Source organism: Elephas maximus, chromosome 19, assembly GCF_024166365.1.
Source record: "Elephas maximus indicus isolate mEleMax1 chromosome 19, mEleMax1 primary haplotype, whole genome shotgun sequence".
NCBI classification, from domain to species: Eukaryota; Metazoa; Chordata; class Mammalia; order Proboscidea; family Elephantidae; genus Elephas; species Elephas maximus.
In genome coordinates, this window is record NC_064837.1 from 19,371,955 (window position 1) to 19,385,012 (window position 13,058).

Below are 13,058 nucleotides of genomic sequence, written 5' to 3' on the forward strand. Positions count from 1 at the left end.
ATTTACACTACTCTTTCTTCCTTCCTTCTTTAAAGGAGTTTGGAGAGAGAAGAAAAAAGTGATTTCCTATAAACTTCTGTTTTTCCTCCAAATAGGTCCAGCATAAGCGAGTTCCCTGTGGAAGGGAGGAAGTTAGCCTTTTCCTAACAGCCATAGAAAACTCCTGGATTCATTTAAGGAGAAAGAAAAGAGAACGAGTGAGACAGTTGAGAGAAGTTCCCCGAGCTCCTGAGGACGTCATCCAAGCCTTGGAAGAGAAAAAGTTTACTTCCAAAGAGTCTGGCAATGGCCACAACTTGGCCCAGGGCCCCCAGGAGAGTACCTCATACAGGCCAGCTGTACGGGAGGGCGAGCCTGTCACTGTCGAGGGCCACTGCCCAAACGAGCATTCCCTTTCCCAAGAAGAAAACCCGGAGACCATGGAGGATGAAAGGAGTGAGGGGCAGGGAGGGATAGAGATTCTGGAAAGTTGTAAAGCCTCTAGCAATGGACCCCAGGACCAAGAGGTGTCTGAGCAGTTCAGCAATGCGGTGGCTGAAAAAGGGAAACACCTGCAAGGAGCAGCTGGACATTATCTGTTTAAGTGTTTGATAAACGTTAAGAAGGAGGCGGACGATGCTTTAGTTGAAATGCATTGGGTTGAGGGCCAGAACAGGGATTTGATGAACCAGCTTTGTACCTATATACGTAACCAAATTTTCAGGCTTGTTGCTAGTTAACTCCAGTCTTCTTGCCCAGTTGGGTAAAGTGTCTATAAAAGAAGCTTGCCTTGGAGTGGCCAGTGGGGTTCCAGGAGGAATTCCACCATTGATCCATTAGTAACATTATACAGAATACTCTTTAAAAACAGAAACAAATTAATCCATTTTTAAATCTACCCTCCCCTTCACCTTTTTTTTTTTTTTCAAGTTATAGGGAATTGTATTACGGTAGCTCAGGAGAAAGAATTGTGGTTATATAGGAAATTTTATTATGGTAGCTCAGGAGAAAGAATTGTGGTTGTCGGCAACAACAAAAAGCCGTCAGTAAACTCATGAGGGATTTGAACCAGACTTAAGCTGATCATCTCAGGGTGGCTGGTTCTCTGAGGCCAGAGGGACTGTTTTTGGGGTCTGGTCTGGGTCAGGGCTGCACAGAGCATCACGTTGTCTCTCCCACCCAGGGTAGTTAGGCCCTGGTGCCCTCTTCTAGAGTCACCTTTCAGGACCAGCCCGACTCACTCTGGATGCATACCATTATCCCTGCCTCAGACCTGAGAAAGGAACTGGCTGGATGGGAGGTGGGGGGAGAGAAACCTAAAGTGATGCCAGGAGGAAGGCCCAATGTGGGGAGCACCGGTGGAAAGTTACATGGCTGACGGATGTCTGCTTTAATGGTGCTTATTTCAGAAACAGAATTAGGTAAGCAGAATTCCCACATGTGACCGAGATGCAGCAGAATGCGGCCATACTCCTACCTCCAGCCATTCTGTTGCTGTTTTACGGCTCTATGATTTTCATTTGTTTTGACATTAGAAGTGGACCTTTGTTTTGTTTTTAAATATAAGACCATTCAGAACTGAAAATCATCAATCCTATTTGGATCCTGGGGTTGGGGGGATTTTTTTTTTTTTCCCGGCTTTGGGTGGGTAAGATAGAAATAAGAAATGGAGCCAGAGACAGTATGTGCAGCAGTTAACTTTTCAAAGTCCCATCTGTTGACAGATAAATTGTAGCTGACCAGAGACAGCTTTTTGTAGGTTCAAGTATGATCCTGCTAGTGCCGGAGATTTCTGAGGCCAGAGTAACTGTGTTTTTAAAACATGTTTCTAATTGGAATGCCCAGGGCTCAGCAGGAATGCCTCTGGAAAAGGAGTCTCATTTTTTTGTTCTTTTGGTATCTCAGTTACCCTCTGCTGTGTTTAACTTTCACAGCCTGATTTTACACAGCAGCCTAGGGTTCTGTTTAGACTAAAATCTTTGAGTATGGTGCCAGAGTTCCTTGCCACCTACCAAGTAGACTCAGGCTGAGAAGTTAAGCCACCCTTTTGAGAGGTGGATATTGGTAGGACAGAAAGCTGATGACCTTGGCGTATCTTGGCAGCAGTAGATCAGGCCCTCAGCAAAGATACAGGAAATGAAACTAGGACTATAGTATGCCTCCCTGTGGTAGTGGAGACAGAGCTGTGGAAGAGAACATATTAACCCAGCCCATGGACCTCTAGAGAATCCATAAACTTCCTGGAATTATTTCTAAAAGCTCTGTGAGCATGTGTTCCCCCCGTCCCCCGTCCCTGTCCCCCCCCCTTCCGAGAGGGTCCCTGATTTATAGACAAGAGTCAGTAACCTACTGAGGATTAAGAACCATTATTCTAGTTCAGCCCTTCATTTGACAGGATAAGGAGACGAATGCCCAGGATCCCACAGAGCCAAGATTTAATTCAGGCCTCTTGTCTAGTAATTTTCTGCCATCCCCACCCAATACCACACCACTGACCTTACTTCTGATGACGATCACATTTGAATAAGCAGCCACCCAAACCTAGTTTTCTTGATATAATTTTAAGATAAAGTGGCAACTATTCATTCAAAAAGTAATCAGTAAGTATTATTTTTGTTTATTTCATTATAAAAGAGTATCACATGTTCATTAAAGAAGACTTTGAAAAATGAAAAGTAGAAAACAACAAAATCACCCCTGGCCTCGGCCTTCTCTAACACAACCAATATTGGTATTTTAGCGTGTTTCCTGCCATTTCTCTTTCTAAAGATGGGATTGTGTGAGTGTAAGTATTTTTCCATGTGGTAACAGTGTATTTATTTACACTCCTTGCCTTGTTCAAAATGAATTTCAGGCACAGTGTTGGCCTTTAAGTCTACCTCTTAGGGATTCACAGAGAATACTCTGTATCTAGAGGCACAGAAGGTGGGTCTGTGTCTCTGGGTGCTTCAGAACCCCAGATTTAAGGCGTGGTGTCAGAGAGGAGGCTTTATGGGTGTTCAGCTAATCCTCTGAGAGTTAAAAAAAAAACTGGCAAGGAGAGCTTCCGGAGTATTGTAAGTACTAGAGCTCTGAGCGCCTTCTTCACTTTGGGATGTCTTCACTTTGTTCTCTGAGAGGAGCATGTGTTTCTTACTGCAGACTGTCTAATAACAGGACATGGAAAACTCTTGTAGAAGACTTTTAAAAATTGCATTGGTTGTGCATATACTTTATAGTTGAGTGATAGCATATACTTTATTATTGGAGAAAAGGAACTTTTTCTTTATTGGCCCACCTGCCATTATGTTGGGTGATACTTTGCTTAAGTGTCTGGAGGTCAAGTTCATCTTCGTGGATTGGTATGAAATTAAATCTTTTTGGTATTATCTTAAATTCTGTTCTGGTCCCTGGCACTGGCCTCTGATCTCCTGATACCTAAAGTAGGAACAGAGACAGAGCTTGTTTTCCGTGGAGGCTAAAGCTGTTTTTGTTCTTTGGAATGTGCTATGCTTCCAACAGTTTGGTTCCTTCACCCCATGTCCTTGCCGAGTGGTCAACACACCAGAGCGTTGCTGCACATCCTAGCAGGACTGTCATCTGTGTGGAAGTGCCAGTTAACCTTAAGGATTCTTGTTGATTATTTAAAACTTTATGCATTTTTTAAATATATATTTTTAAAATTTACACTAAATATATACAGAGCTTACCGTGAACGCTCTAACTTCTAAGCTCTGACAATACAAGGAAAACTTCAAGTTGTGGAAAAGATGAAGAAGGCTGTGGAGAATCCAGGTCCTCTTAAGAGAAAACCAAAACCAAACCAAACCCACTGCCGTGGAGTCAATTCTGATTCACAGCGACCCTATAGGACAGAGTAGAGCTGTCCCGTAGAGTTTCCAAGGAGCGCCTGGTGCATTCAAACTGCTGACCTTGCTTAGCAGCCATAGCACCTAATCACTATGCCACCAGGGTGTCCCTTAAGAGAAGAGAGTGAATAATTCTTGACTAGCCTTCTACCCAGCATCTTACTTAAAACACAACATTTTTCTCTCTAGCCACACGGGGGCATCTTTGGCCTTTTTATCAGGCACCTTAAGTTCCTCTGTGGGAATTGATAAAACTATGTCCATGGTATTTTCTTGAACTATCCAGTTGCTACCCAGATAAGTATTTTTATGTAAACAAGTATATTTTCACATAAAGAAAATTTGAAAAATAAAAGTAGAATTTAAAAAACACCACCTATGGTCTTTTTATCTGGGCATAATCCCTTTCAACCTGTTTGTGTTTCTTTACAGCCCCAGTTAACTATTTTTTCTTTTCTTTCCATCTGTCCAGGTTGGGTCAGTCCTCTGGATAAACTTTTTATTGGTATCTAGTTAGTGGGGGTACTGATGGGAGGATGTTTATTGATCTTAAAACAATAACTTTTCAAAAGACTTACGTGTAAGGAAGAGTAATATCAAGGGCTTCAGGTAAAACTGGTTTCAGTGTTCTTTTATCAATTCTTGTTTTTGGTTCATCTGCCTAGCTGACAAATGCATGTAATGTGTTGCCATTTAGGTCAAATGTTAATAGGGGTTCTGTGTTGTATACATATAGCTTAGCTGGGTCTGGTTTCCCCACAAGGGGTATTTCTGTGCAGAGCAGGTATATTTCTAGCCCTGAGGTCTATGTGCGCTCAAAGAAAGGTACCATCTATTCTTACTTCTGTGGCACAAGGTCAGACATTGTAGGTGGCCAGCCCAGCGGAGCTACACATTAGGGAGAAAAAGGACCAGTCTCAAGAACGAAGGAGGCCTCTGAGAGAAGACAGTCTCAAAGGTGCCGCATTTTTTCAGACATCCGGGGTGCCCCCAGGAAAGGGACATGACCACATGTCTTTTTCAAGGAAGTTGGTGCTCTGGAGATTTGTTTTGCTGAATTGGCCTTCCAAAAACTTGTTGGCTATCAAGTCTATTCCAGCTCGTAGCGACCCTGTAGGACAGAGTAGAACTGCCACATAGGGTTTCCAAGGCTATAAATCTTTATGGAAGTAGACGGCCACATCTTTCTTCCGTGGAGTGGCGGGTGGGTTTGAACTGCCAACCTTCTGATTAGCAGCTGAGTGGATAACCACTGTGGCTCCAGGGCTCCTCTGAATGGGCACTAAACCCAGTAGAATCCAGAGGAGGTTTACTGGAAAATGTGAATTGGCTTCTGCCTCCTAGAGCAGGGCATTGATGCTCTTGAACCTTTCTAGTAATGCCAAGTGCATACCTCTTGGTGCCAGTGCCAGCACAATAGTAGAAGCCCTGTATGGGGCTCACCCCACTAGCAGCAGGGCCTCACACAACAAATCAGAGTTCTGCTCAGCTCTGTAAGGACGTTCAGATCCTCTGCTGTGACTCACCCAAATGACTAAAACAGTGGTTTATTTTTTAATTGCTGGTTGGAACAGCTAATGCTGCCTTTTAGAATAGTTAATACTGCCTTTTGGAGGCTGTGCTTTTACTGCAGGAGACTGTTGTGACTGAGGGAAAGCCTTGTACCTCCAAATGCCCTTTGAGGTGTAGCCTATCTGCCTGTCTCAATCCAAACAGAAGCATCAAGGACTCTAGGCTGTCTTCAGGAAAGTGGAAGATCAGGGGTACTTATTATGAGCCAGGGAACAGAGATAAGGGGTGGACCAGAAAGTGCAGGTGGACTCGGCAGAATTGCCTTATATATGACGCTCTGAAGAGGACAAAGGGGCGCTGGTGGCGCAGTAGTTAAGAGCCATGGCATGCTATGGCTGGGAACCAAAAAGATTAGTAGTTCAGATCCACCAGCCGCTCTCTGGAAGCCCTGTGGAGCAGTTCTACTCTGCCCTATAGGGTTGCTCTGAGTTGGAATCGACTCGACAGCAACGGGTTTGGTTTTGTTTTGTTTTTTGAAGAGGACAAAAGATGTATAACTCTAAGATACTTTGCCAGCCACTGAAGGGGAGTGAAAAACAGAGCAAAGAGCGCAGACTTCATAGTTCATCAGATGTGGTTTAGAGTCTAGTTCCACTCCTTCCAGGATAAGTGCATTTTACTAAGCCTTGGTTTCCTCATATAAAATACGGGGAATACTTGTGTCACAGGATACTAGTAACAAGTATGTGAGAGAAGTACTGAAACACCTGGCAAAGTGCATACACACAGAGTAGGCTTCTCAGTTCACTCACACCTTTGTACTCTTTCAGCATCTGGTCAGAAGATCTACCAATAGACTCAGATGAAAAGGCTGAGAGCTCGAGTGTATAATAGCCACCTTTTGACCAAGAGCAAAACCCAAACTTCCATGTTACGGAGGAAGAGCAGGAAACCAGTATTGATCGGCCAACTTCTACAGAGATTGTCCTGTTTAGCGTAACCCTGTGAGGTATGTGGTGTCCTTGTGTGGTAGCTAAAGGAAATAAAAGCTCAGAGAGCTTAAGTAACTTGTCCTAAGTTGATCACAGAGCTAAGTCCCAGAAATGGGATTGAACTCTGGTCCAAGAATTCAAGACTGGGCTCTTGTACTCAGTCTCAAGATTCCATAATAAGTGCTGCACTTATGATGAAAATGGACTTCCAATCTCATTTGATTCACATCTGCAGAAGGAAACTTCAGTTATACGAAAGGGAAGAGAAAAAAGCCTATTTTATCTAACTTCACAATTTAGCACTTTAACATAGTATTGTCTAGTTTATGATGAGTGAGCAAGATTTAGTAAGTGAAATTGCTCATAATTAGTTCTTAATTTATGCTATCAAATCTTCACAGAATTTTGTATTTGGCAGTAGTGCAGATAATTAAGTAGTTAATGAAACCACAAAATAAAATGTCTAGTGAAAGCACATGTTGGACCAGAATCAATGTAAAATAACTGATAATTAGCTAATGACTCTCTGACAATACATAATTGTATAATAATGGAAGAGAGGTTTGATTTTTTTTTTTTAATAGGCAGCTCCAAATATTTCACTTAGAGAACACAAAACTGATGTGCTTTTGAGCTTGCTGGAGAAGGTATCGATTGTCAGAAAAACAGCAAGTCAATCCTCTTCCCTAGGTAGATGTATGAACTCGTGTAAATCTGGTAAAGCAAAGGCAGCCTGCCATCTGGTGAAGCCACTTAGGGAGTGTGGCCCAGGAATCTAGAAGCAATGCAGAGCCGGGAAATCCCCAGCTGAGGGACTTGGCTGGTTCCAGCAGCCAGCCAGCCCCTGGGGAAATGGCAGCTTGTGCTGCTACTGTCTAAAAAGAAGGCTATCCAGAGAGCACTGCTGAGCCCGAAGCCCTCCTAGAACAGACAGACAGTGGGGTGGCCATGGGCCTGCTCCCATAAGTTTGTGATTTGGGGACTTGATGGCTCTTACTGGTGTGACATAGGATCCTCACCCCAGACCTGTTTGTCCCAGGTTCCCGCCTTCCGAGCTAGATTGGGTGCATTGTGGAGCTTTAGGGAGCAGCTCTGGCCTGTATTTCTGTGAGCTCAGGACTAGCACAGATAAGGGCTTTTTCATTCCAAGGGCAAGCATCCCATCTTCTACATCAGGAACCAGGCAAGTGTCATTAGTAAGAGAAGACGAGATTGTGTCCTGACTAAAAGCAAGTAGCTTTTATTCAACTCTTGCTGTTTATTGCCGTGCAAAAATAAGTGCCCAATGTTGGATTTTCTGATTTTTCAAAAACATTTTTGTTGAGAATATATACACAGCAGAACGTAATTCAGTAGTTGCTACATGTACAATTCAGTGACATTGATTATATTCTTCAAGATGCACAACCATTCTCACCCTCCTTTTTCTAAATTGTCCCTCCCCCATTAACATCAACTTAATGCCCCCTAAGCTTCCTATCTAAACCTCCTAGTTGCTACTGTCAGTTCGATCCCATGTTAATAGTTCTTAAAAGAGCACAATGCTCAAGGCAGACATTCTTCACTAGTTAAGCTACTACCATCTGGTTCTAAGAAGAATTCAAGGGATGTTTTTGGTTTAAAGATTATCTCAGGGCAATAGTTTTGGGGCTTCATCCAGCTTCCCGGGCTCCACAATGTCTGGAGTCCCTGGGAATTTGAAATTCTATTCTACATTTTCCCCCTTTTGATAAGGATTCTATAGAATCTTTGATCAAAACGTTCAGTAATGGTAGTCAGGGACCATCCAGTTCTTCTGGTCTCATGGCAAAGCGGGCAGTTGTTCAAGGAGGTAATTAGCCACACATTGCATTTCCTCCTATTCCTGACTCGCCTTCCTCTGTTGTTCCAGGCGAATAGAGACCGATTGTTGTACGTTGGATGGCCACTTGCAAGCATTGAAGACCCCAGGCACTACTCAATGAAGTAGGAGATAGAAGCACTAAGCACTGTGTTAGGCCAGTTAACTGAGATGTCCCATGAAACCATGACCCTCAACCTCCAAACCAAGAAGCTAAATTCCATGAGGTGTTTGGTTTGTACACAAACAGCCTCAACAGCTGCTCTTTGTTGTTGTTGTAAATATATCACACAACTCTTCTTGCCAATTCAACTTTTTACAGGTGTACAGTTTATTGGCAGCAATTACATTAATCAGCTGTGTGATCTCTTAAATCAATGTGATTTTCCCATCTCAAATCTTCTGATTTTTTGAGGGAAGCCAGAAATTCAGGTTTTGTGAGAAGTTTACTTAATTGTAAACCCTGGCAACTAATTCAGTATTTTATTTAAAATAGCTTGTGGGCCATCAGTCTGTGATCTCTGTTGGATGCCCCTTCTGCCACAGGTAGAATTGTCTATATGTTTGCTACCCCCACTTTGCTAACTCATTTACTTTAAGCTCCTGCAGTCTGGTTGCCGCTCACCCCCACTCCCACCCCTACCCCTTTTTTTAGGGCCCTTCTCACCTTTAATGGGAGAGAATCCCAAGAATTCTACCCATGGGCCTCATCTGCTTTCTTTTCCCATTTCTGGGTGACCTCATCCACTTTCATGACTTCAGTTACTACTCACCCATACACACTCATGACACCCAGCATTCAGACCTCTCTGGAAGTTCCAACATCTTCATACCTAACCACCTATAGGACATCTCCACCAGTACCAGAAGCATGCCAAACTCGACTTATTACCTACACCTGCTTCTCTTCCTGTATCCTTGATCACCGACCCAGCTATTGAGATTAGAAGCCTCTGCTCTTCCCACTCCTTCACCACCCAGAACTAAAATCTTTCACCAGATTGTATCAATTCCACCTCGCCATCCCTAGTGCCACTGCCTTAATGTTCCTCGTTTCTCATCTGGACTATAGGAGTAGATGAAATGATTTCTGGGGAACTTCAGGGTTAAGCTGCAGCAGGAGCAGATTTAGATGCTCCTGGAAAAAGTAGTTATTTTACATTTTGTTGTCTGCGTATTTCTGTGTGCATCTGTATTTTTAAACAGTAAATGTGGGATCATATTGTACATGCATTACTGTTTTATAGCCTTTTTTATTTAGCAGTATATTGTGATAACTTTTTCTGATAAGACTAATATATGTTTCAGAAAACTTGTGAAAATAAAGTTTACGCTGTTCAAAGACAACTGTTAATATTGTGGTATATTAACAGCCCTGCTTTCTTCACATGCTATGTTGTGAGCATTACTAAGTCAGTTGCTCCTGGTTGGATATTTAGGTTTTCTTTTTCACTGTTGTAAATAATGTTTCAGTGAATATCTTTGTATAAAAACCTTCATGCCTTTCTGTTACGGCCTTAGGATAAATTTGTATTAAGTAGAATTACTGAGTCAGAGGATATTATTCCTAAAGGCTCTTAATATATACTGTCACTTTGCTTGCTAAAAAGGTTGTGACAGTTTATGTGGCCATGAGTGCCTGTTTTTACCGCACCATTGATAGCTCTAGGAGGCTAATTGCTCAAAATTCCATATCAGTTGATAGGTAAGAAATTATTTCATTATATTGACAAGGTCAAACATTTTCATTCTTGGATATATGATACATATTTCTTTATTGTTGACGGTCTACGTTCATTTTCCTATCCAGGTATTCTTTTTCTTGCTGAATTGTAAAGGTATATGTTGCTGGTATTTCCCTTCATTTTGTCATTTGCCTTTTTTTCTGTTTGTTTTTACAGTTAAGAACTTTTAAAGGGTTTATGTAATCAAATCTATCATGCTATGCCTTTAGACTTTGTTTGCCTTTTTTGTTAGAAAGCTCTTTTACCACTCTGACACCAGAAAAATGTTTATCTATTTTTATTATGGATATTTTTTGGGGGGGGGGGAGCGGGGAGGACATGCATACTATGCCAGCCCCCTGGGGCTGGCATGTTGCTCTAGGCTCTGAAGAGTGTCCCCAGCACTGTTCAGTATAGACTCTTCAGATGGGTCTTGGAGCCTTTGGAAGAGATCTGGTTGTGCCCATGGAGCTGATCTATGCGATCCGTCCTGGGTAGTCCAGCCAGTGTCAAGCCCCTGCTGGGGACCCAGCATACTCTGAGAGGGCATCAGCTACTAGTATAGGTGGCAGATCTGCTGGGTTTTAGAGACTTGATCCTGCAGCCTTGCCTTCAGATGTGAGCTTACATTGCCGGGACAGCAGACCTTAAACTATTCCATGAAGGACTGATTATATCCCAGCCCTTCTGCCCAGGGAGGGGCCTTCCCTGTCACCAGTGTCCCTCCACCCCATGTGATCCAGCTGGCTCTTGACTCACATTGCCAGACTCCACCTCTCTTTACTCATAACTTCTGCCCAGTGTCACTCCCATGACCTTAATTTTTTTACTCTCATGAAACTACCTCTTTTTTTCTCCCAAGGAATAACTGAAGTCCTCATCCTTTCCCTTTTGCCTTTCCACGTTGACCAGCTCCCTCCTCCCCAAGTTTCTGACCCGCTGTCACCTTCAGCCCCCACTTCTCTAGCTGCATGGCTTGGCTAGCTAGCCTGTTCGGTTTCTCAGAAAGGCTGAGAGTGTGGCTCCTCCCTTTTTGGTTGTGAACTGCATTTCTTTCCTTATTACTCAGTGTCCACACCCAGGGTGGTTGCCCGGATAAAGACCTGCCCCTTTCCCTAGTCACCTTTACAAGCTGGACATAAGCACCAGTGAAGAATGGAAACCTACACAGGCCCAGTTAGAAGTCTAATTCCTCACTGTCTTCTGAGGTCATTTGAGACACTGGATCCCAAGTCTTATTCTCTTTCTTTGCCTCCTCAGTCATCTGCTAAGCTTGTTTATTGGTTTTTAAACAGAAGTTCATGAGTATTACTAGCTTCTAACCAGGAGGGGAGGAGTCCTCTACCCATCATCACTCATTTCCATGAAGTTTTCAAGGATTCTGGACCCTGTGCTGGTTGCACTTCCTCTGGCTGGGCTGTCCCAGACAGGGAGGACCAGACCACTTCTCATCCTGGCTAACACTAGGCAGCTTTGTCACCTTGAAAAAGGCACCTTCTCTTGGGAGCTTGGACTAGGTGATCTCAACTCTATGACATTGTTTGCAGCAGTGAAGAGAGAAAAACAAAGCAAAACTTGATCGTACCTGTTTGTGGGTTCAGGAGTGGTCCTCTGACAACTCTCTGGGGGTGGGGAAGGTAAGTGAAATTTCTGTGGAAACTTCTGGGTAACCTATGTCACTGATGATTGAATGGGTTCCCCGCAGGATGGCGCAGGACCAGGCAGGGTTTCGTTCTGTTGTGCATGGGGTTACCATAAGTTGGGGACCAACTTGACAGCAGCTAACAACAACAGCATAGAATATCTCTGTCAAAGTAATTCACAGTCATTATTATTTAGGCAGGGCTTGTCAAGAATCAGGATAAGTGGGTTAACCCTGCCCTAAATCCACTTAATTTCTTCTTATCCCTTCTGAGAAAAATGTGATCATCTGGGAACCCAACTTTCTAAAATGGATACTATTGATACCCCATGGATCTTTGTGTATTTGTATTCTCTCTTGTGCTGCATCCTGCATGGTGATAGAGAGCAAAAGTAACCTTTTCCAGGTGTTACTGCAGAACTGAGTTCTGCTGCATGACCTTTTACCCCACTCTGCATTACCAAAGGTCCCCTGGCCTTGGCTGCTAGGATACCTAGCCCAGTGCTTGGCACATGTTAGGCACACAATAAATATTTGTAAAATGGATGTTGCCTGGTGTGTCCCTGAATGTAATAGTCATCTGTGCCCCCTTCATCCCACAGCTGATTTCTCCCTTTGGTCTTGTTCTAAATGTTGATGGATGAAGAGCTTGAACAACCACCTGTAAAAGATAAGAAGTCAGGCCTAATGGAGTACGATGTTTCTGGGACCTAAGGCAAACATCTGTACTTTTGACGTCACACCCCTGCCCCCATCTCATTACTTGTGCTTTGAAGGAGCAATGGAGCTGATTTTCGGAGCTCTTGGAGTTGTATATGTAATGCTTTGTTGGGATAAATGTGATGAGTAGTGGGGGGCTAGGAAGACAGTCTTAAAAATGGATATCTCTGGCTCAGCGTATTAAAAATTGGGGGACATAATGGGGTTTGGACTGGGAATTGGGGTGCACAAGACTGTTGAGGGGGAAGATTGAGAATAGAAATCTCACGAGAAGGTCCACAACGATTGATGACCCAGGCTTCCTACTGCCCCAAGGGTACTGAGCACTCAGAAGCCATAAAGAAACTTTAGAAGCTGCTTTTTGGAGATGGCTGGTCTTTGGATTATTCTCAAAACATGTGCTAACCTTTCTACTGAAACATCAAAAAGACTTATTTTCTCTTTCCATTGAGTGAATAAAAACAATTGCTAGCTTTTTTACCCTAGCTCCACCCCCTTGGAACAGGAAGCCAGGACAAAAATGTTAAGGAGTCCTCCTATTCATCCCCCTCCCCATTTTATCCCCCCCTTTTATATCTCTCTCCCACCCCCTGCTGCCCATTCCCCAAGTGGGGAAACCTTGGTTTATGAGAAATTCTGCTTGGCCATTTTCAGGCTCCAGAAGGCAATGACAGGCCCAGAAAAAGCCTCCTTTTAAAACTCTTTGCTTTTGCCCAACATTCCCTGGCTGCTGTCCCCACATGACCCAAATAAACACATGATCATGTGAAGCCAGTAAGGCTGTTTGTTTTAAATAGCAAG

The 13,058-nt window shown here is 43.4% G+C and overlaps 1 protein-coding gene across 2 annotated transcripts in view; it reads left to right on the forward strand.

Moving 5' to 3' along the window:
- The window catches only part of METTL16 (methyltransferase 16, N6-methyladenosine), a 79,516-nt gene extending 70,023 nt beyond the window's left edge, over nt 1-9,493 (forward strand). The window contains exons 10-11 of one of the 2 annotated variants that reach the window (XR_007513983.1): nt 96-6,348; nt 8,223-9,483. Coding sequence is in view for 1 of the 2 variants with exons in the window: in XM_049859306.1 (XP_049715263.1) it covers nt 96-719 (624 nt within the window). In the remaining variant the exon portion in view is untranslated. Of the gene's footprint in view, nt 1-95 lie in introns of both variants that reach the window. The other variant, XM_049859306.1, reaches the window with a different exon arrangement.
- The last annotated feature ends 3,565 nt before the right edge of the window (nt 9,494-13,058 follow it).